The sequence below is a fragment of the Coregonus clupeaformis genome, unplaced genomic scaffold (assembly GCF_020615455.1).
Source record: "Coregonus clupeaformis isolate EN_2021a unplaced genomic scaffold, ASM2061545v1 scaf0360, whole genome shotgun sequence".
NCBI classification, from domain to species: Eukaryota; Metazoa; Chordata; class Actinopteri; order Salmoniformes; family Salmonidae; genus Coregonus; species Coregonus clupeaformis.
The window spans coordinates 272,411-296,488 of record NW_025533815.1 but is presented as its reverse complement, the minus strand read 5'-3'; the positions used below and the strand labels follow the sequence as shown (position 1 = coordinate 296,488).

The 24,078-nt window shown below is 42.4% G+C and overlaps 1 protein-coding gene across 1 annotated transcript in view; it reads left to right on the top strand.

Moving 5' to 3' along the window:
* The window catches only part of LOC121555894 (metaxin-2), a 29,472-nt gene extending 5,793 nt beyond the window's left edge, over window positions 1–23,679 (top strand). Inside the window, exons 4-10 of the mRNA XM_045215057.1 lie at window positions 4,202–4,274; window positions 5,358–5,434; window positions 12,997–13,089; window positions 13,665–13,703; window positions 17,332–17,457; window positions 19,349–19,425; window positions 23,052–23,679. Of these exons, the coding sequence (XP_045070992.1) occupies window positions 4,202–4,274; window positions 5,358–5,434; window positions 12,997–13,089; window positions 13,665–13,703; window positions 17,332–17,457; window positions 19,349–19,425; window positions 23,052–23,253 (687 nt within the window). The 3' untranslated portion in view covers window positions 23,254–23,679. The remainder of the gene's footprint in view (window positions 1–4,201; window positions 4,275–5,357; window positions 5,435–12,996; window positions 13,090–13,664; window positions 13,704–17,331; window positions 17,458–19,348; window positions 19,426–23,051) is intronic.
* The last annotated feature ends 399 nt before the right edge of the window (window positions 23,680–24,078 follow it).

The following is a 24,078-nucleotide window of genomic DNA, read 5'->3' as shown; positions in this document are numbered from 1 at the left end:
TAAAGCTAGTCCTCCGATCAAACATGGGCGACCGTGTTGATAGGGTTTGTCATATTTGATCAAACTATTTTATTATACTTTTCATAAGACACCTGTTTTCATTAAAATCCAACATCGTTATATGTAAGATTTTTTTTTTTGCATGGAAACCGCTGTGAAGATATACAGATGCTTTGCTAAGGCTGCTCGTCGTCGTTGGCACTATCGTAGCGATCTGGTATACAACTGTGCATGCCTATGTCATGGACGGGATCTGAACCCAGGTCTCCCATGGGAGAAATCAACGTATTGACCATTAGACCAACAGGAAATTCCAACCTCATCACTAGACCATGAGCTGGACTCATGTCCGCTACATTCACCCGCCTTTGACCTCCTCACCAACAAGAGCCTGTCCCACAGTTGGGCGCCATTGTCACCAGCGGGGTCTGAAACCAATATCTTGATCATTCGTCATCGCAGACCCGGGAGACCATAGATTTCTCGTGCCTTTGGGGAGTTAGGTCTTAGCACAGTGTCTGCTGTGGCTGTGAAGTCCACTCTTGAGAGGCAGACTCGGCTACAGTTGTCACATTTGTAGGCTGGCCCGGATGGATAGATCAGGGTCTCCAATTAAATGTCTGGGTGGCTGGAACATAGTTATAAATAATTTGTACACTGCAAATTGCCTACAAGATTCCCAAACATAGTATTTGACAAAAACAGAATCATTTCAAACCTTGATTACATTAGGATACGATCACATATGCCTCTTTATTTATGTGTGGGAATACTTAGGAACACATTTCCTGAATTAAAATCACTTTGAGCTGATTTCCTGGTGATTTTATAGTCTTACAGTGGGGAGAACAAGTATTTGATACACTGCCGATTTTGCAGGTTTTCATACATACAAAGCATGTAGAGGTCTGTAATTTTTATCATAGGTACACTTCAACTGTGAGAGACGGAATCTAAAACAAAAATCCAGAAAATCACATTGTATGATTTTTAAGTAATTAATTTGCATTTTATTGCATGACATAAGTATTTGATCACCTACCAACCAGTAAGAATTCCGGCTCTCACAGACCTGTTAGTTTTTCTTAAGAAGCCCTCCTGTTCTCCACTCATTACCTGTATTAACTGCACCTGTTTGAACTCGTTACCTGTATAAAAGACACCTGTCCACACACTCAATCAAACAGACTCCAACCTCTCCACAATGGCCAAGACCAGAGAGCTGTGTAAGGACATCAGGGATAAAATTGTAGACCTGCACAAGGCTGGGATGGTCTACAGGACAATAGGCAAGCAGCTTGGTGAGAAGGCAACAACTGTTGGCGCAATTATTAGAAAATGGAAGAAGTTCAACATGACGGTCAATCACCCTCAGTCTGGGGCTCCATGCAAGATCTCACCTCGTGGGGCATCACTGATCATGAGGAAGGTGAGGGATCAGCCCAGAACTACACGGCAGGACCTGGTCAAAGACCTGAAGAGAGCTGGGACCACAGTCTCAAAGAAAACCATTAGTAACACACTACGCCGTCATGGATTAAAATCCTGCAGCCCCGTCTGAAGTTTGCCAATGACCATCTGGATGATCCAGAGGAGGAATGGGAGAAGGTCATGTGTTCTGGTGAGACAAAAATATAGCTTTTTGGTCTAAACTCCACTCGCCGTGTTTGGAGGAAGAAGAAGGATGAGTACAACCCCAAGAACACCATCCCAACCGGAAGCATGGAGGTGGAAACATCATTCTTTGTAGATGCTTTTCTGCAAAGGGGACAGGACGACTGCACCATATTGAGGGGAGGATGGATGGGGCCATGTATCGCGAGATCTTGGCCAACAACCTCCTTCCCTCAGTAAGAGCATTGAAGATGGGTCGTGGCTGGGTCTTCCAGCATGACAACGACCCGAAATACACAGACAGGGCAACTAAGGAGTGGCTCCGTAAGAAGCATCTCAAGGTCCTGGAGTGGCCTAGCCAGTCTCCAGACCTGAACCCAATAGAACATCTTTGGAGGGAGCTGAAAGTCCGTATTGCCAAGTGACAGCCCGAAAACCTGAAGGATCTGGAGAAGGTCTGTATGGAGGAGTGGGCCAAAATCCCTGCTGCTGTGTGTGCAAACCTGGTCAAGACCTACAGGAAACGTATGATCTCTGTAATTGCAAACAAAGGTTTCTGTACCAAATATTAAGTTCTGCTTTTCTGATGTATCAAATACTTACAGTGAGGGAAAAAAGTATTTGATCCCCTGCTGATTTTGTACGTTTGCCCACTAACAAAGACATGATCAGTCTATAATTTTAATGGTAGGTTTATTTGAACAGTGAGAGACAGAATAACAACAAAAATATCCAGAAAAACGAATGTCAACATTTTTATAAATGGATTTGCATTTTATTGAGGGAAATAAGTATTTGACCCCTCTGCAAAACATGACTTAGTACTTGGTGGCAAAACCCTTGTTGGCAATCACAGAGGTCAGACGTTTCTTGTAGTTGGCCACAAGGTTTGCACACATTTCAGGAGGGATTTTGTCCCAGTCCTCTTTGCAGATCTTCTCCAAGTCATTAAGGTTTCGAGGCTGACGTTTGGCAACTCGAAACTTCAGCTCCCTCCAAGATTTTCTATGGGATTAAGGTCTGGAGACAGGCTAGGCCACTCCAGGACCTTAATGTGCTTCTTCTTGAGCCACTCCTTTGTTGCCTTGGCCGTGTGTTTTGGGTCATTGTCATGCTGGAATACCCACCCACGACCCATTTTCAATGCCCTGGCTGAGGGAAGGAGGTTCTCACCCAAGATTTGATGGTACATGGCCCCGGCCATCGTCCCTTTGATGCTGTGAAGTTGTCCTGTCCCCTTAGCAGAAAAACACCCCCAAAGCATAATGTTTCCACCTCCATGTTTGACGGTGGGGATGGTGTTCTTAGGGTCATAGGCAGCATTCCTCCTCCTCCAAACACGGCGAGTTGAGTTGATGCCAAAGAGCTCCATTTTGGTCTCATCTGACCACAACACTTTCACCCAGTTCTCCTCTGAATCATTCAGATGTTCATTGGCAAACTTCAGACGGGCCTGTATATGTGCTTTCTTGAGCAGGGGGATCTTGCGGGCGCTGCAGGATTACACTCCTTCACGGCGTAGTGTGTTACCAATTGTTTTCTTGGTGACTATGGTCCCAGCTGCCTTGAGATCATTGACAAGATCCTCCCGTGTAGTTCTGGGCTGATTCCTCACTGTTCTCATGATCATTGCAACTCCACGAGGTGAGATCTTGCATGGAGACCCAGGCCGATGGAGATTGACAGTTCTTTTGTGTTTCTTCCATTTGCGAATAATCGCACCAACTGTTGTCACCTTCTCACCAAGCTGCTTGGCGATGGTCTTGTAGCCCATTCCAGCCTTGTGTAGGTCTACAATCTTGTCCCTGACATCCTTGGAGAGCTCTTTGGTCTTGGCCATGGTGGATAGTTTGGAATCTTATTGATTGATTGCTTTGGACAGGTGTCTTTATACAGGTAAGAAGCTGAGATTAGGAGCACTCCCTTTAAGAGTGTGCTCCTAATCTCAGCTCGTTACCTGTATAAAAGACACCTGGGAGCCAGAAATCTTTCTGATTGAGAGGGGGTCAAATACTTATTTCCCTCATTAAAATGCAAATCAATTTATAACATTTTTTACATGCGTTTTTCTGGATTTTTTGTTATTGTTATTCTGTCTCTCACTGTTCAAATAAACCTACCATTAAAATTATAGACTGATAATTTCTTTGTCAGTGGGCAAACGTACAAAATCAGCAGGGGATCAAATACTTTTTTCCCTCACTGTATGTCATGCAATAAAATGCAAATTAATTGCTTAAAAATCATACAATGTGATTTTCTGGATTTTAGATTCCGGCTCTAACAGTTGAAGTGTACCTATGATAACAATTACAGACCTCTACATGCTTTGTAAGTAGGAAAACCTGCAAAATCGGCAGTGTATCAAATACTTGTTCTCCCCACTGTAGGCCTAAACCCAATTATTCTATTTTGTTCTTGTAATATTGATTTACCTTGAATGTCATTTGAAGGTAAGAAAACAATCACAGTCATGAATACTAAGCATATTCCATCTGATTTTCGCTATTTGATCTACTGCATTTAGACTGTTAACTAGCTGTGTTGTTCAGGCCTAGTTCATATGAAATGCTGTTTTTTGTCTCAGGCTTATCTGAGGATGTGCAATCTGCCTGTTCTTGTGTCCTGTCGGTCAAACGCAGAGTACATGTCCCCATCTGGTGAGTTCTCCACACTATTGAAAAAAGTGTGGTGTGTGTTTGTGTGTGCGCGTTAGGTTTCCTGTTACATTTACATTTTAATCATTTAGCAGACGCTCTTATCCAGAGCGACTTACAGTTAGTGAGTGCATACATTTTCATACTGGCCCCCCATGGGAAACGAACCCACAACCCTGGCATTGCAAGCACCATTCTCTACCAACTGAGCTACAGGGGACTGCAGTTAGGTATGTGTATGTCTGTAGTGTAGATCTTTATCCCCTGGATGTGGACAGGCCTTTTGTAGGAGCATCACACATGATTACATTGCACCTGGCAGACCAATATTAAAGGATGACTCTGTAAAACCATGACTAGGTTTGCCGCTCTCAGATAAATTTGAATCATGCTCTAAATTAGTCTTTCTCAATGCCTGAATCTACTTTTAACAAATGTAGGAATCATACATCTTAGGCTGTTTTTAACTGAAGAATATCTGCACAGTGTGACTGAGGCAATGTTTTATATCACAGCATTAAAATTAAATTACGCCATTTGGAGATTACATTTATTTTATGCGAATGTGAATCCTTCGTTTCCTTCTCCAGCCCCCTCTCATAACCGACCACCTTGCATAGAGTGAAATAATGTTTACATTTTCTCAAAAAGGGTGAACAAAACACCATAGCCAACCTGAGATTTGGAGAATCCAATAGTGTAATGTAGCCTAGTGTTTGACCAATGATGTGATTTGCAAATGTGATTCAATATTACCACATTTATATGATTTCTGTGTAATGTTTTCTTGTAAGGAATTCAAGGTAAGCAAAAAGGTTAGTTGAACACTCAAAACCAACACATAAGAGACTCAAGCTTCATCATAGATTTCGCCCGGTCAAACCCACTCAGACACGTTACTAAATGTTCTGAATTTGATTAGACCTAGTAGCTCTGCACTCAGTGCAGCCTACTGGGCAGTTTGAATAACAACATAGGAAACCAGATGCTTATTTACAGAGAGGTTCAAATATGCATTCCATAATCTCTCTCTCTTTCCTTTTGTCACTACATTGAACTTTTTATATTGCTTATTCCTCTCTTCAGGTAAAGTCCCCTTTGTCCATGTGGGAAATCAGGTTGTGTCTGAGCTGGGGCCCATAGTTCAGTTTACAAAGGCAAAGGTAAGTGAGCCTTATGAATGAGCAGCAGGACCATGCCCTTTTTGTGATCAGTCATCAATCACTCCCTGCTACTCTCTCACATACCTGCCTTGACATTTTGACATTTTGTTGTGTTACAGCCTGAATTTAAAATGGATTACATTTATATTTTCCGTCACTGGCCTACACTTTCCAAGATGGCGTAGTAGTGCAGTTGTGTTTTTATCGTATGTCTGTAAATAGCCTGTAAATACCCTATTTTTCGTACATATTTCCCTATCAGACTTTTCATCCTTCTACAAGATATACTTTCCTGCAACCCGCCTCACTCAATGTGGAACGGATTCTATTATTGACTTGCCTTTATCTAGAATCTAGAATCTCCAGTTGAAACTAGCAAGCCAGCTAACTAGCTACTTGCTATTAGCCACAGCTAGCGGTGTTTCACCCAGAACATTGGATTTTTTTCCGCGGGATTAATTTTAATCACTGGACATTGATCACCGGATATTCGGCCAGTCTGCACAGCGCGTTACCGACCCAGAACATATCAGTTTTTCCGCCGGAATCACTGAATCACTGGACCTTTAACTCCGGATTCATCGCTACCAGCTGGCTACAACAAAACGGGCGCAGTGGTCTGGCTAATCATCCTGAGCTAGGCCCATCTCCCGGCTATCTACTTCTCTGTCAACCGGACGGGACCACCTAGTGTTGACACGGAGCCCCGCCGATCCTACACGACTGGTCTGCCGACGAAATCGTCTGATGTGGTTACGACGTTAACCACGAAGATAACCACGAAGATTCCATCCATCTGCTAGCCCTGGCCCGCTAGCACACGCTAGCCGCGGCCTCTTACTCACTAGTGCTTCACCACCGGACCTTATGATAACTCAGCTATACAGCTGATATCTGCTGGACTGTTCCTTTTTACGGTACTACATCCTGTTTATGTTTAGCCTCAGCCCAAACATGGTTAGTTTATTGTTGTTTCAGTTATTTCGAATTGTACTATATCACTGTAGACCCCCCAGCCTAGCTAAACCTGCCTTAGATAGCTCCTTTGCCCCTCCCCCTATACACGCGGAGACCGACTCAATTGATGCCTCCTCCAGCGATGCTATCTCTTTCATTGTTACCCAACGCTTAGGTTTACCTCCACTTTACTCATATCCTTCCATATCCTTGTCTGTACATAATGCCCTGAATCTTTTATATAACACCTGGAAATCTGCCCCCTTTATTCTATGTACCCAACACACTAGAAGACCAGTTCTTAAAGCCTTTAGCCGTATCCTTATTCTAGTCCTCCTCTGTTCCTCTGGTGATGTAGAGGCTAACACAGGCCCTGCAGCCCTCAGTATCACTCCTACTCCCCAGGCGCTATCATTTGATGACTTCTGTAATCGCAAAAGTCTTGGTTTCTTGCACATAAATATCAGAAGTCTACTTCCTAAGTTTGAGTTATTCACTGCGTTAGCACACTCTGCCAACCCTGATGTTCTAGCAGTGTCTGAATCCTGGCTCAGGAAGGCCACCAAAAATTCTGAAATTTCCATCCCCAACTATAACATTTTCCGTCTAGATAGAACTGCCAAAGGGGGGTGGAGTTGCAATCTACTGTAGAGATAGCCTGCAGAGCTCTATCATACTATCCAGGTCTGTGCCCAAACAGTTTGAGCTTCTACTTCTAAAAAATCCACCTTTCCAGAAATAAGTCTCTCACTGTTGCCGCTTGCTACAGACCCCCTCAGCCCCCAGCTGTGCCCCTGGACACCATATGTGAATTGATTGCCCCCATTTATCCTCAGAGTTTGTACTGCTTGGTGACCTAAATTGGGATATGCTTAATACCCCAGCCATCCTACAATCCAAGCTAGATGCCCTCAACCTCACGCAAATTATCAACGAACCTACCAGGTACAACCCTAAATCCGTAAACATGGGTACCCTCATAGATATCATCCTGACTAACATACCCTCTAAATACACCTCAGCTGTCTTCAACCAGGATCTCAGCGATCACTGCCTTATTGCCTGCGTCCAACGGGTCCGCGGTCAAACGACCACCCCTCATCACTGTCAAACGCTCCCTAAAAACACTTTAGCGAGGAGGCCTTCCTAATTGACTTGGCCCAGGTATCCTGGATGGATATAGATCTCATTCCGTCAGTAGAGGATGCCTGGTTGTTCCTTAAAAGTAATTTCCTCTCAATCTTAAATAAACATGCCCCATTCAAAAAATACAGAACTAAGAACCGATATAGCCCCCTGGTTCTCCTCAGACTTGACTGCCCTTGACCAGCACAAAAACATCCTGTGGCGTACAGCATTAAGCATCAAATAGCCCCCGCGATATGCAACTTTTCAGGAAGTTAGGAACCAATATACACAAGCAGTCAGGAAAGCAAAGGCTAACTTTTTCAAACAGAAATTTGCATCCTGTAGCACTAACTCCAAAAGTTTTGGGACACTGTAAAGTCCATGGAGAATAAGAGCACTTCCTCCCAGCTGCCCACTGCACTGAGGCTAGGAAACACTATCACCACCGATAAATCTACAATAATCGAGAATTTCAACAAGCATTTTGCTACAGCTGGCCATGCTTTCCATCTGGCTACCACTAACCCGCCACCAACTCTGCACCCTCTGCTGCAACTTGCCCATGCCCCCCCGCTTCTCCTTCACACAAATTCAGACAGCTGATGTTTTGAAAGCGCTGCAAAATCTGGACCCCTACAAATCAGCTGGGCTAGACAATCTGGACCCTTTCTTTCTAAAACTAGCTGCCGAAATTGTCGCAACCCCTATTACTAGTCTGTTCAACCTCTCTTTCATAACGCCTGAGATCCCCAGAGATTGAAAGCTGCCGTGGTCATCCCCCTCTTCAAAGGGGGTAACACTCAAGATCCAAACTGCTACAGACCTATATCCATCCTGCCCTGCCTTTCGAAAGTATTCAAAAGCCAAGTTAACAAACAGATCATCGACCATTTCGAATACCACCGTACCTTCTCCGCTATGCAATCCGGTTTCCGAGCTGGTCACGGGTGCACTTCAGCCACGCTCAAGGTCCTAAACGATATTATAACCGCGATTGATAATAGACAGTACTGTGCAGCCAGTCTTCATCGACCTGGCCAAGGCTTTCGACTCTGTCAACCACCGCATTCTTATTGGCAGACTAAATAGCCTTGGTTTCTCAAATGACTGCCTCGCCTGGTTCACCAACTACTTCTCAGATAGAGTTCAGTGTGTCAAATCGGGAGGGCCTGTTGTCTGGACCTATGGCAGTCTCTATGGGGGTGCCACAGGGTTCACTTCTTGGGCCGACACTTTTCTCCGTGTATATCAATGATGTCGCTCTTGCTGCTGGTGACTCAGATCCACTCTACGCAGACGACACCATTTTTGTATACATCTGGCCCTTCATTGGACACTGTGTTAACAAACCTCCAAACGAGCTTCAATGCCATACAACAATCCTTCAGTAGCCTTCAACTGCTCTTAAACACTAGTAAAACTAAATGCATGCTTTTCAATCGAACGCTGCTGGCACCCGCCCACCCGACTAGAATCACCACTCGACGGGTCTGACCTAGAGTATGTGGACAACTACAAATACCTAGGTGTCTGGTTAGACTGTAAACTCAACTTCCAGACTCACATAAATAATCTCCAATCCAAAGTTAAATCTAGAATCGGCTTCCCTATTTCGCAACAAAGCCTCCTTCACTCATGCTGCCAAACATGCCCTCGTAAAACTGACTATCCTACCGATCCTTGACTTCGAGCGATGTCATTTACAAAATAGCCTCCAACACTCTACTCAGCAAATTGGATGTAGTCTATCACAGTGCCATCCGCTTTTGTCTCCAAAGCCCCATACACTACCCACCACTGTGACCTGTACGCTCTTGTTGGCTGGTCCTCACTACATGTTCGCCGCCAAACCCACTGGCTCCAGGCCATCTATAAATCACTGCTAGGCAAATCCCCGCCTTATCTTAGCTCATTGGTCACCATAGCAGCACCCACCCGTAGTCTGCGCTCCAGCAGGTATATCTCACTGGTCATTCCCAAAGCCAACACCTCCTTTGGCCGCCATTCCTTCCAGTTCTCTGCTGCCAATGACTGGAACGAATTGCAAAATCTCTGAAGCTGGAGACTCTTATCTCCCTCAATAACTTTAAGCATCAGTTGTCAGAGCACCTTACCGATCACTGCACCTGTACACAGCCCATCGGAAATTAGCCCACCCAACTACCTCATCCCCATATTGTTATTTATTTTGCTCTTTTGCACCCCAGTATCTCTATTTGCACATAATCTCTTGCACATCTAGCATTCCAGTGTTAATACTATTGTAATTATTCTGCACTATAGCCTATTTATTGCCTTACCTCCATAACTTGCTACATTTGCACACACTGTATACAGTGGGGAAAAAAAGTATTTAGTCAGCCACCAATTGTGCAAGTTCTCCCACTTAAAAAGATGAGAGAGGCCTGTAATTTTCATCATAGGTACACGTCAACTATGACAGACAAAATGAGAAAAAGTTTTCCTGAAAATCACATTGTAGGATTTTTTATGAATTTATTTGCAAATTATGGTGGAAAATAAGTATTTGGTCAATAACAAAAGTTTCGCAATACTTTGTTATATACCCTTTGTTGGCAATGACACAGGTCAAACGTTTTCTGTAAGTCTTCACAAGGTTTTCAACACACTGTTGCTGGTATTTTGGCCCATTCCTCCATGCAGATCTCCTCTAGAGCAGTGATGTTTTGGGGCTGTCGCTAGGCAACACAGACTTTCAACTCCCCCAAAGATTTTCTATGGGGTTGAGATCTGGAGACTGGCTAGGGCCACTCCAGGACCTTGAAATGCTTCTTACGAAGCCACTCCTTCGTTGCCCGGGCGGTGTGTTTGGGATCATTGTCATGCTGAAAGACCCAGCCACGTTTCATCTTCAATGCCCTTGCTGATGGAAGGAGGGTTTCACTCAAAATCTCACGATACATGGCCCCATTCATTCTTTCCTTTACACGGATCAGTCGCCCTGGTCCCTTTGCAGAAAAACAGCCCCAAAGCATGATGTTTCCAACCCCATGCTTCACAGTAGGTATGGTGTTCTTTGGATGCAACTCAGCATTCTTTGTCCTCCAAACATGACGAGTTGAGTTTTTACCAAAAAGTTATATTTTGGTTTCATCTGACCATATGACATTCTCCCAATCCTCTTCTGGATCATCCAAATGCACTTCAGACGGGCCTGGACATGTACTGGCTTAAGCAGGGGGACACGTCTCGCACTGCAGGATTTGAGTCCCTGGCGCGTAGTGTGTTACTGATGGTTGGCTTTGTTACTTTGGTCCCAGCTCTCTGCAGGTCATTCACTAGGTGTGTGGTTCTGGGATTTTTGCTCACCGTTCTTGTGATCATTTTGACCCTACGGGGTGAGATCTTCGTGGAGCCCCAGATCGAGGGAGATTATCAGTGGTCTTGTATGTCTTCCATTTCCTAATAATTGCTCCCACAGTTGATTTCTTCAAACCAAGCTGCTTACCTATTGCAGATTCAGTCTTCCCAGCCTGGTGCAGGTCTACAATTTTGTTTTTGGTGTCCTTTGACAGCTCTTTGGTCTTGGCCATTGTGAAGTTTGGAGTGTGACTGTTTGAGGTTGTGGACAGGTGTCTTTTATACTGATAACAAGTTCAAACAGGTGCCATTAATACAGGTAACGAGTGGAGGACAGAGGAGCCTCTTAAAGAAGAAGTTACAGGTCTGTGAGAGCCAGAAATCTTGCTTGTTTGTAGGTGACCAAATACTTATTTTCCACCATAATTTGCAAATAAATTCATTAAAAATCCTACAATGTGATTTTCTGGAAAATTTTTCCTCAATTTGTCTGTCATAGTTGACGTGTACCTATGATGAAAATTACAGGCCTCTCTCATCTTTTTAAGTGGGAGAACTTGCACAATTGGTGGCTGACTAAATACTTTTTTCCCCCACTGTATATATTTTCTGTTGTATTTCTGACTTTATGTTTTTTACCCCATATGTAACTCTGTGTTGTTTTTATTGCACTACTTTGCTTTATCTTGGCCAGGTCGCAGTTGTAAATGAGAACCTGTTCTCAACTGGCTTACCTGGTTAAATAAAGGTGAAATAAAAAATAAATAAAACACACAATAACCCATAATGTCAAAGTGGAATTATGTTTTTAGAAACTTTTAGAAATTAATAAAAAATGTAAAGGACAAATGTCTTGAGTCAAGTATTCAACCCCTTTGTTATGGCAAGCCTAAATAAGTTCAGGAGTAAAAATGTGCTTAACAAGTCACATAATAAGTTGCATGGACTCACTCTGTGTGCAATAATAGTGTTTCACTTTTTTTTTTTTTTATTTGTCTAGTGCTTCTCTGTACCCACACATACAATTATCTTTAAGGTCCCTCAGTCTAGCTGTGATGGGTGATTTGAAGGAGTCAGGCGCAGGAGGGTAAATCACAGAATATAGAGTTTATTCCGGAATACAGTGTTACGCAGAAATGCGTCAGTCCAGTGCGCAAAACAGGCGCACTGGAACCAACAGACACACGGGGAAGCAGACATTGAATATCTCTTTGAGTATGAAGTTATTAATTACACTTTGGATGGTGTATCAATACACCCAGTCACTACAAAGATACAGGCATCCTTCCTAACTCCGTTGCCAGAGTGGAAGGAAACCGCTCAGGGATTTCACCATGAGGCCAATTGTGACTTTAAAACAGTCACAGAGTTGAATGGCTGTGATGGGAGAAAACTGAGGATGGATCAACAACATTGTAGTTACTACACAATACTAACCTATATGACAGAGTAAATAGAAGGAAGCCTGTACAGAAAAAATATTCCAAAACATGCATCCTGTTTGCAAACTGCCCAAAACAATCATGAGTGGCTTAGTTACAGGTTTGACTTAAATCAGCTTGAAAATCTATGGCAAGACTTGAAAATGTCGGTCTAGCAATGATCAACAACCAATTTGACAGAGCTGAAAAATTACAAAAATTATAATAATGTGCAAATATTGTACAATCCAGATTAGCAAAGCTCTTAAACTTACCCAGAAAGATTCACAGCTGTAATCGCTACCAAAGGTGATTCTAACATGTATTGACTCAGGGGTGTGAATACTTATGTAAATGAGATATTGATGTATTTCATTTTTTATAAATTTGCTAACATTTCTAAACACGTTTTCACTTTGTCATCATGGGGTTATTGTGTGTAGATGGTTGAGAAAAACATAATTTGATCCATTTTGTATGAAAATGTATGCACTCACTAACTGTAAGTTGCTCTGGATAAGAGCGTCTGCTAAAATGACTAAAATTTTAATACAATTAATGTTGAATTCAGGCTGTAACACAACAAAATGTGGAATAAGTCAAGGGGTATGAATACTTTCTGAAAGCACTACTGTTATGACTGCTTGCTTATCTAAGCATCTTGCTACTCTACACTCTCTCGTACGCGTACACACACACACACACACTTATCACTGCTTATCACTCTCTCTCCAGGGTCACTCTCTCAGTGATGGTCTGGATGACATTCAGAGGGCTGAAATGAAAGCTTACATGGAGCTGGTCAACAACATGCTGCTCACCGCTGAGGTACAGTAGAGAAACCACTCGAGGCAGGAAAGAATAATCCAGTACATACTGAATACACAGTGGGTATTTATGCAGATGAAGCTCTCTATAATCCTGTCACAGGAAGGAAGTGCTTGGCAAGGGACTCATGAGGTTACATCAATAAATTGTTTGAAATGCAATGAGCATATCCCTGAAATGATCTTGTCTCATGATTGTATATCTTTTTGATTGTCTAAATGTGGTTCTAGACGTTTTTTTATAGTATGCATTGAAATCAGGGGATAGTCCTTTGCTCCTTAGTAATGTTCAGTAAAATCAAGCAATGACACCATGTACTCTGTTTGTGAGGAATGTTCTTCCCCCTAGATCCTTGTCCATCTTCACCCCTTCACTGCTCCCCACTACTTTTCCTCCCTTTGTTTATTTTCAAATTTTCCCCATCTCAAATCCCCCTGTATCCCTCCAGCTCTTCTCTCCTAATTTCTTCCCCTCTTCATGCATCTTGTCTTATATCCTTCCCTTTCCCTCTCCTTCCTTCCCCTCCATGTTCTCTCTGTGTGTTCATCCTTTGTATCCCTCTTTCCTCTATGCAGTTGTATATCCAGTGGTGTGACGATACCACGGCGACCGAGGTGAGCTCTCCCTGGGCATTCATCTTCATTTGGCTGCAGCCTCGGCCAGGGCCCCCTCTCATAAATGAGCCATGCTTTACTGAGCTTCCATTTATTAGGCCCTCACACACACCGCTGGCTCCCCCTCATTGCCCTCTCTTCTCCATAGCCCTTTTATTGCCGCCATCAGCTGTGACTGGTGTGTTGCTTTACACCGATTTAGAAACGTTCTCCCCCGGTTAACATTCATTCATCTTCGATGTTAGGGTGGGGTATTTGAAATGTTTTCATTACTCTAATATGTCATAAGTTTCTCTTTCATCCCCTGACCAATCAAAATGACACAAATGCAGAGGGCAGACAGTGTTCAGTTGTTTTTAGGTTAGTATTCTCTGGTAGGTTTTGACTAACAGCAACAGTGAAAGCGAAGTCTGATGTTCGCCATGATAGAACTGATTCTGTTTATTACAAGTTTTCTGGTGAGTGTTTTGCATTGATCTGTGACAGGTCTTGTGGAACCTCTGTTAGGTGCGCACCTATAATAGCTAATTGAAATGGGGAAAATAGCATAGGCTATTTTGTCAGGGCTGACTGGAGGGCTAAATGTGCTTTGAAAGTCAAATGCCTTTTTTATGTAAAACGCAGCATGAGAGTTAGAAAATAACACTTTCAATTGTCATGGTATATCCTTCATGTAACAATGTCACAAGAATACTTTTAATTTTTAAAATAGGCCTACAATTATTTTTCTACAAAAATCTATACACGTTCGAATACTAACATCTGTTCGGATAATCAAGTTTTCGAAAAGCGTGCCCATCCCTATTTTGTGACTTGTTTTCTATGTAAACACTGAAATGCAGTCGTGTATTAGTGATGCGCGGGTTGACTCATAACCTGTGGGCAGGTTTAGGGTAATTAAATATTGTGTGGATGAAGGGCGGGTGGGTGGAGGGCAAGTTGAATAAAGAGAAAACAATACCTTTAAAAAATCCATAAGTGTATCATTCTTGTACAATTTAGCCTAAGCTTTAGGGCCTAACTGTATCGTGTGGCGAAGAGCCTACACGCTAATTGGCAAATGCTTTTGGGAACAGGCAAAAAGGAATATATCACAGTTTAATTCAATAATAGAAAAGATGCGAAATGAAGAGTTGAAAATAGAGGGAAGGGCCAGAAAAGTAATGTTTGAGAAATATTTTGGTAGAGTGGTAAAAGAAGATGATAGCAGTGCTATACAAATTAGACGGTCACAAAACGGGGACTTCAAATAGGCCTATGGCACGTCAAGGGAACTGTAGCCTTCTGTTCAGATCGGTTAAATGGAAACTGAAATCTGGACACTGACTGTAGGTCTATAACATAGTCGTATATTAACTCCTACATAATTAAGTATTTCTTGCATTAAAATGATACACCAAATGTAGGCAACATTTTGACTCAGGAACAGGAGTGGAGAAATATGTGACTCGGGAACAGGAGTGGAGAAATATGTGAATGCGCAGTTAGATACCGTCTGTAGAGGTGCTATCTTTATCAGCATCATAAAAGCTGGTAGTATTTCAACCACTTAAAACAGCCGAACTGAAATCATATCAGAAACATGTTGGGTCGTTTTCACTGCTTTTTTTTATTTCCTTACAACTGGTCAAACTGATGCCATTTGGACGTTTTGCACAGAAAAGCGTTCCAGTTTTTTTTTTGTTATTGCATTTTCTCCCTGTCCATAAATGTCTTTGCTCCGCGAAAGAAGCAGAGATGACAGAACTTTATTGATGTCAACTAGATTGACGCATTCATTCTATCGAATTATGACATTCTGGTGAGCAATGGTTTATTTAGCCTTCTAGGGCAACATATAATCACAGAAGATAAGCTGCATGTATCTAATTAGTTGACTAACAAATAGCCTACCAAAATGTGGGACATTTATTTTAAGCAAAAACGTATCTAAATCGGGCAAAAAATGTCAAATAGTTCCGATGTCTTTTACTGTAGCCTACAGCGCATTTTTTATATTACCAGGTTACGGGCGGGTGCAGGCCTCAGATTTTCGCTTTATCACATACCGCGGTTGCGGATGGGTTATTAGGAATTGCAGGTGGGTGCGGGTGAACAAATAGCTGACCCATGCACCACTAATGTGTAGAGTGCATTCAGAAAGTATTCAGACCCCTTGACTTTTTCCACATTTTGTTACGTTATAGCCTTATTCTAAAATTGATTAAATGAATAAAAATCCTCATCAATCTACACACAATACCCCATAATGACAAAGCGAAAACTGGTTTTTAGAAATGTTTGCAAATGTATAAGAAATAAACATCTTATTTACGTAAGTATTCAGACCCTTTGCTATGAGACTCAATTGAGCTCAGGTGCATCCTGTTTCCATTGATCATCCTTGATGTTTCTACAACTTGATTGGAGTCCACCTGTGGTAAATTCAATTGATTGGACATGATTTGGAAAGGCACACACCTGTCTATATAAGGTCCCACAGTTGACAGTGCATGTCAGAGCAAAAACCAAGCCATGAGGTCAAAGGAATTGTCCGTAGAGCTCAGAGAAAGGATTGTGTCGAGGCACAGATCTGGGGAAGGTTACCAAAAAAAACTCAATGTGGGTTGTCATGTGCCTTTTACTGAGGAGTGGCTTCCGTCTGGCCACTCTACCATAAAGGCCTGCTTGGTGGAGTGCTGCAGAGATGGTTGTCCTTCTGGAAGATTCTCCCATCTCCACAGAGGAACTCTGGAGCTCTTTCAGAGTGACCATCGGGTTCTTGGTCTCCCTGTCCAAGGCCCTTCTCCCCCGATTGCTCAGTTTGGCCGGGCGGCCAGCTCTACGAAGAGTCTTCGTGGTTCCAAACTTCTTCATTTTAAGAATGATGGAGGCCACGGTGTTCTTGGGGACCTTCAATGCTGCATACATTTTTTGGTACCTTTCTCCAGATCTGTGCCTCGACACAATCCTGTCTTGGAGCTCTACGGACAATTCCTTCAGCCTCATGGCTTGGTTTTTGCTCTGACATGCACTGTCAACTGTGGGACCTTATATAGACAGGTGTGTGCTTTTCCATTCAATTGAATTTACCACAGGTGGACTCCAATCATCAAGTTTTAGAAACATCTCAAAGATGATCAATGGAAACAGGATGCACTTGAGCTCAATTTCGAGTCTCATAGCAAAGGGTCTGAATACTTATGTAAATAAGGTATTTCTGTTATTTTTAATAAATGTGCAAAAATATCTAAAACCTGTTTTTGCTTTATCTTTATGGGGTATTGTGTGTAGATTGATTGATAAAAAATTGTTGTAATCAATTTTAGAATAAGACTAACGTAAAACAAATGTGGGAAAAGTATTTTCAAATGTATTTGAAAGTAATTGAAATACAATAATAGTAGTTGAACCTAGGTCCGATATCTATAAATCTAATCAAATATTTTCTATACGGCAATAGCGTAATTGCGTTTCAAGTATCTTTGAGTGTTTCTTGTCTTTAATTACAAAAACAACTAAATTCGCTAGAAACAAACATGAAAAGTAACAAGACCCTTTTGTTTACAAGGACCACCAAACTTAAGCCAGACAAAGTTCAAAATGTGGAAACTTCTCCTTTAAGCTCACCTCAGCCTCATGTCTGTAGATCTCCAGGCCGAGATACAGCAGCCCATACTCCTGGCCCCTCAACCAAATCCTGGCCTATCAGAAGCAGTGGGAGGTCCGTCGTAAGATGACTGCCATTGGCTGGGCAGGGAAGAGCCTGGAGCAGGTCAGTGCCTTGTGATCTCGGAAGCCAAGAACTAAAATCTTGTGTAATTTCGTCAGATACTCCATAAGGTTTTGGGGGGAGATACTTGAATGAGTAGTGGAAGCAGGGCGGTAGCTCCACCCCCCCACTCTTTGCAAGTTTCGGGCTAGTCTATGGGCCAAATTTTCCCTCAATCAATCAAATGTATTTATTAAGCCCTTTTTACATCAGCAGATGACACAAAGTGCTATACAGAAACCCAGCCTTAAACCCCAAAGAGAAAGTAATGCAGATGTAGAAGCATGGTGGCTAGGAAAAACTCACTAGAAAGGCAGGAACCTAGGAAGTAACATAGAGAGGAACCAGGCTCTGAGGGGTGGCCAGTCCTCTTCTGGTTGTGCCGGGTGGAGATTATAAAAGTACATGGCCATTAAGGCCAGATCGTTCTTCAAGATGTTCAAACGTTCATAGATGACCAGCAGGGTCAAATAATAATCACAGTGGTTGTAGAGATCCCGAGTGGCACTGCATCTCCAGTGCTTGAGGCGTCACTACAGACCCCCTGGTTCGATTCCAGGCTGTATCACAACCGGCCGTGATTGGGAGTCCCATAGGGCGGCACACAATTGGCCCAGCGTCGTCCGGGTTTGGCCGGTGTGGGCCGTCATTGTAAATAAGAATTGACTTGCCTAGTTAAATAAAGGTTACAAATAAAATAAATAGAGGGTGCAACAGGTCAGCACCTCAGGAGTAATGTCATTTTGGCTTTTCATAGCCGAGCATTCAGAGATTGAGACAGCAGGTGCCGGGAGAGAGAGAGAGGGTCGAAAACAGCATGTCCGGGACAAGGTAGCACGTCTTTTGAACAGGTCAGGTTTCCATAGCCGCACGCAAAACAGCAGAAACAGGATCAGCAGCACGACCAGGTGGACTGGAGACGGGGACAGCCAGGAGTCGGCAGGCCAGGTAGTCCTGAGGCATGGTCCTAGGGCTCAAGTCCTCCGGGAGAGAGAGCGAATGAGAGAGAATATTAGAGGGAGCATAGTTAAGTTCACACAGGACACCAGATAAGACAGGAGAATTACACCAGATAGGACAGATTGACCCTAGCTGCCCGGCACATAAGACTATTGCAGCATAGATACTGGGGGGGGGGGTATAGCCCACAACGATTTCCCCCACCGCACGAGGCCGAGGGGGCGCAAAACCGGACAGGAAGATCACGTCAGTGACTCAACCCACTGAAGTTGAGTATAGCGAACTTCAAAAGAAACGCACACCCGCTAAATTTTGATTTGTTCAAATAACCAGTGACGAAAACCTGTGCACCGGATCAACTGTTGCTTGTTAGTGTTGCATCCCACAGTATGTTGACAGACATTAGGATACCATTTGTAACGTAGTCTGTCCACCAGAGATTAGTGCCCTGAGATGCCAACCTCAGCTGAAAAAGAACACCATAGTACCTGAACCATAATCAGTTCAGCAATTTTAGAGATGTATTATTTGTTTCCTTCTTGAAAGCAGTCTATGGACAAGGAATTACTGCAATCCACACTTTGGTTTTGTTAAACTAGTTACTGCCAATGAATGCTAATGTTAGCATTTTCTGTTCAAAACCTCATGTAAGTCAATATTCCCCGTTTTAGCATGTTTGAAATGTCATGCCCAAATCTTCTCAAAATAATTGTAAACAAATTGAGCAACACAATCCATTTGGGCATGACATTTAAAAAATGATAAACAGGGGAGATTGACTTACATGGGGTTTTGGTCTGAAAGTGCTAATGTTAGCATTTGTTGTCAGTGGCTAGTTTAACAAAACCAAAGTGTGGATGGATTTTTCTCTCATCTCTCAGGCTAATGTTTCCACATAGTTGTAATAGTAACTGTTTCCACGCTTCTTCTCCAGGTTTATGAAGATGTTAGCCAATGCTGTCAAGCTCTTTCCCAGAGGCTGGGCACACAGCCATACTTCTTCAATAAGCAGTAGGTTCATACAATCTTTTCTTTGAATACTTTTTATTTATTTTGATAGACAATAAATAATAATAAAACAGTTGATGCTTACATCTGTCCTATTTCACGTGTAAATTAGAAATGCATTTTTTGCATATCCCACTCCCTCTGAGAGTGGCGTCATGGCCAGGGATCAGCCATTATTGACGGGGACCCTGGAGCAATTTGGGTTAAGTGCCTTGCTCAAAGGCACATCAACAGATTTTTCACCAAGTTGGCTCAGGGATTTGAACCAGCGACCTTTCGGTTACTGGCCCAACACTCTTAACCGCTATGCTACCTACCGGCCCTTGAAAAGAAACAGAATGAGAGAGAGATATACAAAGGAGCAGTGGGATTGCTACTCACTGTAACACCGTAATGAATGTGCTGCAGGAGGCGGCATTACCAGCTAGAGCCCACACATGGTCTATACCAGGGGTGTCAAACATACGGATCCGGCCCACAATGGGTACAAACCTGCCCGCGGGTGTTTTTTTTTGGGGGGGCAAACTCAATATATACTTTAAAATGACTAAACCAAATCGAAAATGTGTAGAAATGATAATGGACCTACATTCATAACATTATTTAATTTTTTTACTGTGTCCAGCTCGCTAATAATCACCTAAATGAAAGCTAGACAGTCAGGGAGCATCAAATTCCAAAAACAATGGATAGACTATTTTAGGGCAATTTTGACGACGTAGAAATATAACAAATTTTCAGTGCTGCCATCTGGACCTCATTGAAGACCGAATGCGGGCCCCCAGGGCAAAATTAGTTTGACACCCCTGGTCTATACCATATTAGACCTATTATTACGTTGTATTAGCCTGTTGTACTAACATTTTAGTCCTTTTACTTTATCAGTCCTTTCAATGTATTAAATTACTCCTTTTATTGTATTATTTAGTATTACATTAGTCACGTTAAAGTGCTGCTCTTAAGGTCTCTCAGCAGGTTGTTTTCCTCCTACTCTCTAAACAAGAGAGGTTAGGAGGAGCCTTAGGAGCCTTGTACTTGCACACCCTTTGTCAATCCAATGCTTTTAAATCAATGACAGGAACTTTGGGAGAAGTGTGGAGAATTGGGACGCAGACTAGATGTGCTGTTTTGGGTCGGACTCGGGCCTATACAGTACCTTTTTAGATAGTCAGGGCTTTGATGAGTGTCTGTCTTAGCCTCAGGGTAGTCCTCCGGAAGGAACCCACCATTCGTTTTAACTGGATTAGTTTACACAAGGATAGCGCTGCTGAATCCATGAACCAGCGCTCCCCTTTCTTCCATTGTCTGAGCTTTCTCCCCCCCTGAGCCTCTAATTAATCTGGTAATGACATCCTGGCCTTGTCATATGCTAGAAGAGAAGACAATAACTTGCTGTAATAAAAATTAAGATTGCCAGTATGGGTGAAATCTTAAATGCCATTATAAAGCTGCCTGCATTTTAGCCCAAAAACAGATGAAGTTGTACAGCTCCTCAACAGCATATTATTATTATTATTATGTGGTATAATTGACTGACTGCCTGGGCTGACCTTGGCTAGAGCAGAGAAAGAGAATAGTCAACATAATACATTGTGGTGCATAGAATAAATATAGAAGGTCTTTGTGAATCCAACAATGGTATGGCATGTTGCCTTTTAAATGGTAATGTCTCCCGCACATAGACATGGTGACAAATTACAGCCTTATTTGCTGTATGATTTGGACCAAGTGCCGTCAAAGTATTCATACCCCTGGAATTATTCCATATTTTGTTGTTACAGGCTGAATTCAAAATGGATTAAAAATACTTTTTTCTCATCCATCTACACACAATACCCCATAATGACAAAGTGAAAACATGTAATTTGATAAATAAAACGTTCAAATTGATTTAAATGAAATACAGAAATTTCTAATTTACATATATATGAATATGTAGTGAATATGTGTTAGAATCACCTTTTGCAGCGATTACAGCTGTGAGTCTTTCTGGGTAAGTCTAACAGCTTTGCACACTTGGATTGTACAATATTTGCCCATTATTCTTTTAAAAATTCTTCAAGCTCTTGTCATAGATTTTCAAACCGATTTATGTCAGAACTGTAACTAGGCCACTCAGGACACCACGCAAGCCAAAGATTATTTGGTTGTCTAAAGCAGACTGAACAACTCATTTGCTAGACACTCATTCCATTTCTTTTATTCCACTTTGACATTATGGGGTATTGTCTGTAGGCCATTGACAGAAAAACTCAGTTTAATCCATTTTAAATTCCGCTGTAACACAACAAAATGTGGAAAAAGTCAAGGGGTGTTTTTGAAGGCACTGTGATAATATACAGTACCACTCAAAAGTTTGGACACACCTAATCATTAAAGGGTTTTCTTTATTTTTACTATTTTCTACATTGTAGAATAATAGTGAAGACATCAAAACTATGAAATAACACATATGGAATCATGTAGTAACCAAAAAAGTGTTAAACAAATCAAAATACATTTTATATTTGGGATTCTTGAAATAGCCACCCTTTGCCTTTATGACAGCTTTGCACACTCTTGGCATTCTCTCAACCAGCTTCACCTGGAATGCTTTTCCAACAGTCTTGAAGGAGTACCCACATATGCTGAGCATGTGTTGGCTGCTTTTCCTTCACTCTGCCGTCTGACTCATCCCAAACCATCTCAATTGGGTTGAGGTCGGGGGATTGTGGAGGCCAGGTCATCTGATGCAGCACTCCATAACTCTCCTTATTGGTAAAATAGCCCTTACACAGACTGGAGGTGTGTTGGGTCATTGTCCTGTTGAAAAACAAATGATAGTCCCACTAAGCCCAAACCAGATGGGATGGCGTATCGCTGCAGAATGCTGTGGTAGCCATGCTTGTTAAGTGTGTCTTGGACAATGACCCAAACCACACGTCCAGGCTGTGTAATGGGTATTTGACCAAGAAGGAGGGTGCTGGGGTGCTGCATCAGATGACCTGGCCTCCACAATCACCCAACCTCAACCCAATTGAGATGGTTTGGGATGAGTTGGACCGCAGAGTGAAGGAAAAGCAGCCAACAAGGGCTCAGCATATGTGGGAACTCCAAGACTGTTGGAAAAGCATTCCAGGTGAAGCTGGTTGATAGAATGCCAAAGCTGTACAGCGAAGGGTGCTGAGGACTCATAAAAGACAATATATTTTGATTTGTTTAACACTTTTTTGGTTACTACATGATACTATATGTGTTATTTCATAGTTTTGATTTCTTCACTATTATTCTACAATGTAAAAATAAAGAAAACCCCTTGAATGAGCAGGTGTGTCCAAACTTTTGACTGGTACTATATGCCATTTAGCAGACGCTTTTATCCAAAGCAACTTAGTCATGCGTGCATACATTTTACTTTTGGGTGGTCCCGGGAAACGAACCCACAATCCTACAAACTATTGGAACTAGACCATGGCAACGGGGGCTTAAGCCCTGTCTCAGCCACTGTCTGTGCTGATATACCATCTATCCCCCGATCTATATTTTTTTATCTGATCTCCTTTAAAAATAGAATGTATGTTTGTGTCAAGAATCATGTTGAGCCCATGCTCAAACTTTTATGGGTTATAAAGGCTCCCCTTTGTCCTCAGACCCACTGAGCTGGATGCACTGGTGTTCGGCCACCTCTTCACCATCCTGACCACACGGCTCACCAGCGACGAGCTGGGCGAGAAGATCAAGAGCTACAGCAACCTGCTGGCCTTCTGCCGCCGCATTGAGCAGAGCTACTTCGAGGACAGCCAAGCTGGCTCCTCGTCCAGAGGCTATTCGAAAGGCCCCTCGCTCTTTTGATGCCCATCTCCTGAAGCCCAACAGTCCCATTCCACCTCCATCCCATCCTATCCTACTGCATTTCCAGTCCTCCTTTCTCCACCTGCTTGCCTGTGAATGCCATAAACTGGAAGTATGACTTTCCTGAAAATGTAGTGGTGATTCTTTGATGTAAAAAAACAAAATGAAAAGCAATTGTGATTTCTTTTTTCCACATTGTGCAGTTTCTGGTTTGATATTTGAATGGAAAGTGCCTACAAAAATACAATTCCATACTCCTCCAAACTCTTATTCTTCACAATTTATGGTTTCTTTTTGGAAGTCTGAGCTTAGTATTGAAACAACTTAAGTATGAAATCCACAGATGTACCATATTTGTATCATGCTTGTGAAAAACCATGATGCACGTACAATAATTAAAAATAAAAAGTGAAATTAATGTCTTTACCTCCTATTACTGTTGTTCGTGTAATATGCTGTAGGTTATACTAGTTTATAAAGATTGACGGTCCAAGGCCTGGGAGATGAGAAAGATACACTGCTACGCTAGACCAGTAATCCCAAAGTGGGTTGTTAGGGCTTTCAGCTGGTGTATCCAGTTATTACATCCAACAAAGCCCATGAATAATCAGCTACATAAACTTACATTTGTAATAGTGATTAAAGAAACAAGCAGGTAATGGAGTCAAATAAAGCCACATGAGATCAATTTCCCTGCACCACATGGTTTTAAACATAGAAATAAATGTATTAGAAGGGACAAAGCCCCTCAGACCACAGCAATTTGACTTGAACACTTAAAGCTCCTGTAAGTCGCTCTGGATAAGAGCGTCTGCTAAATGACTA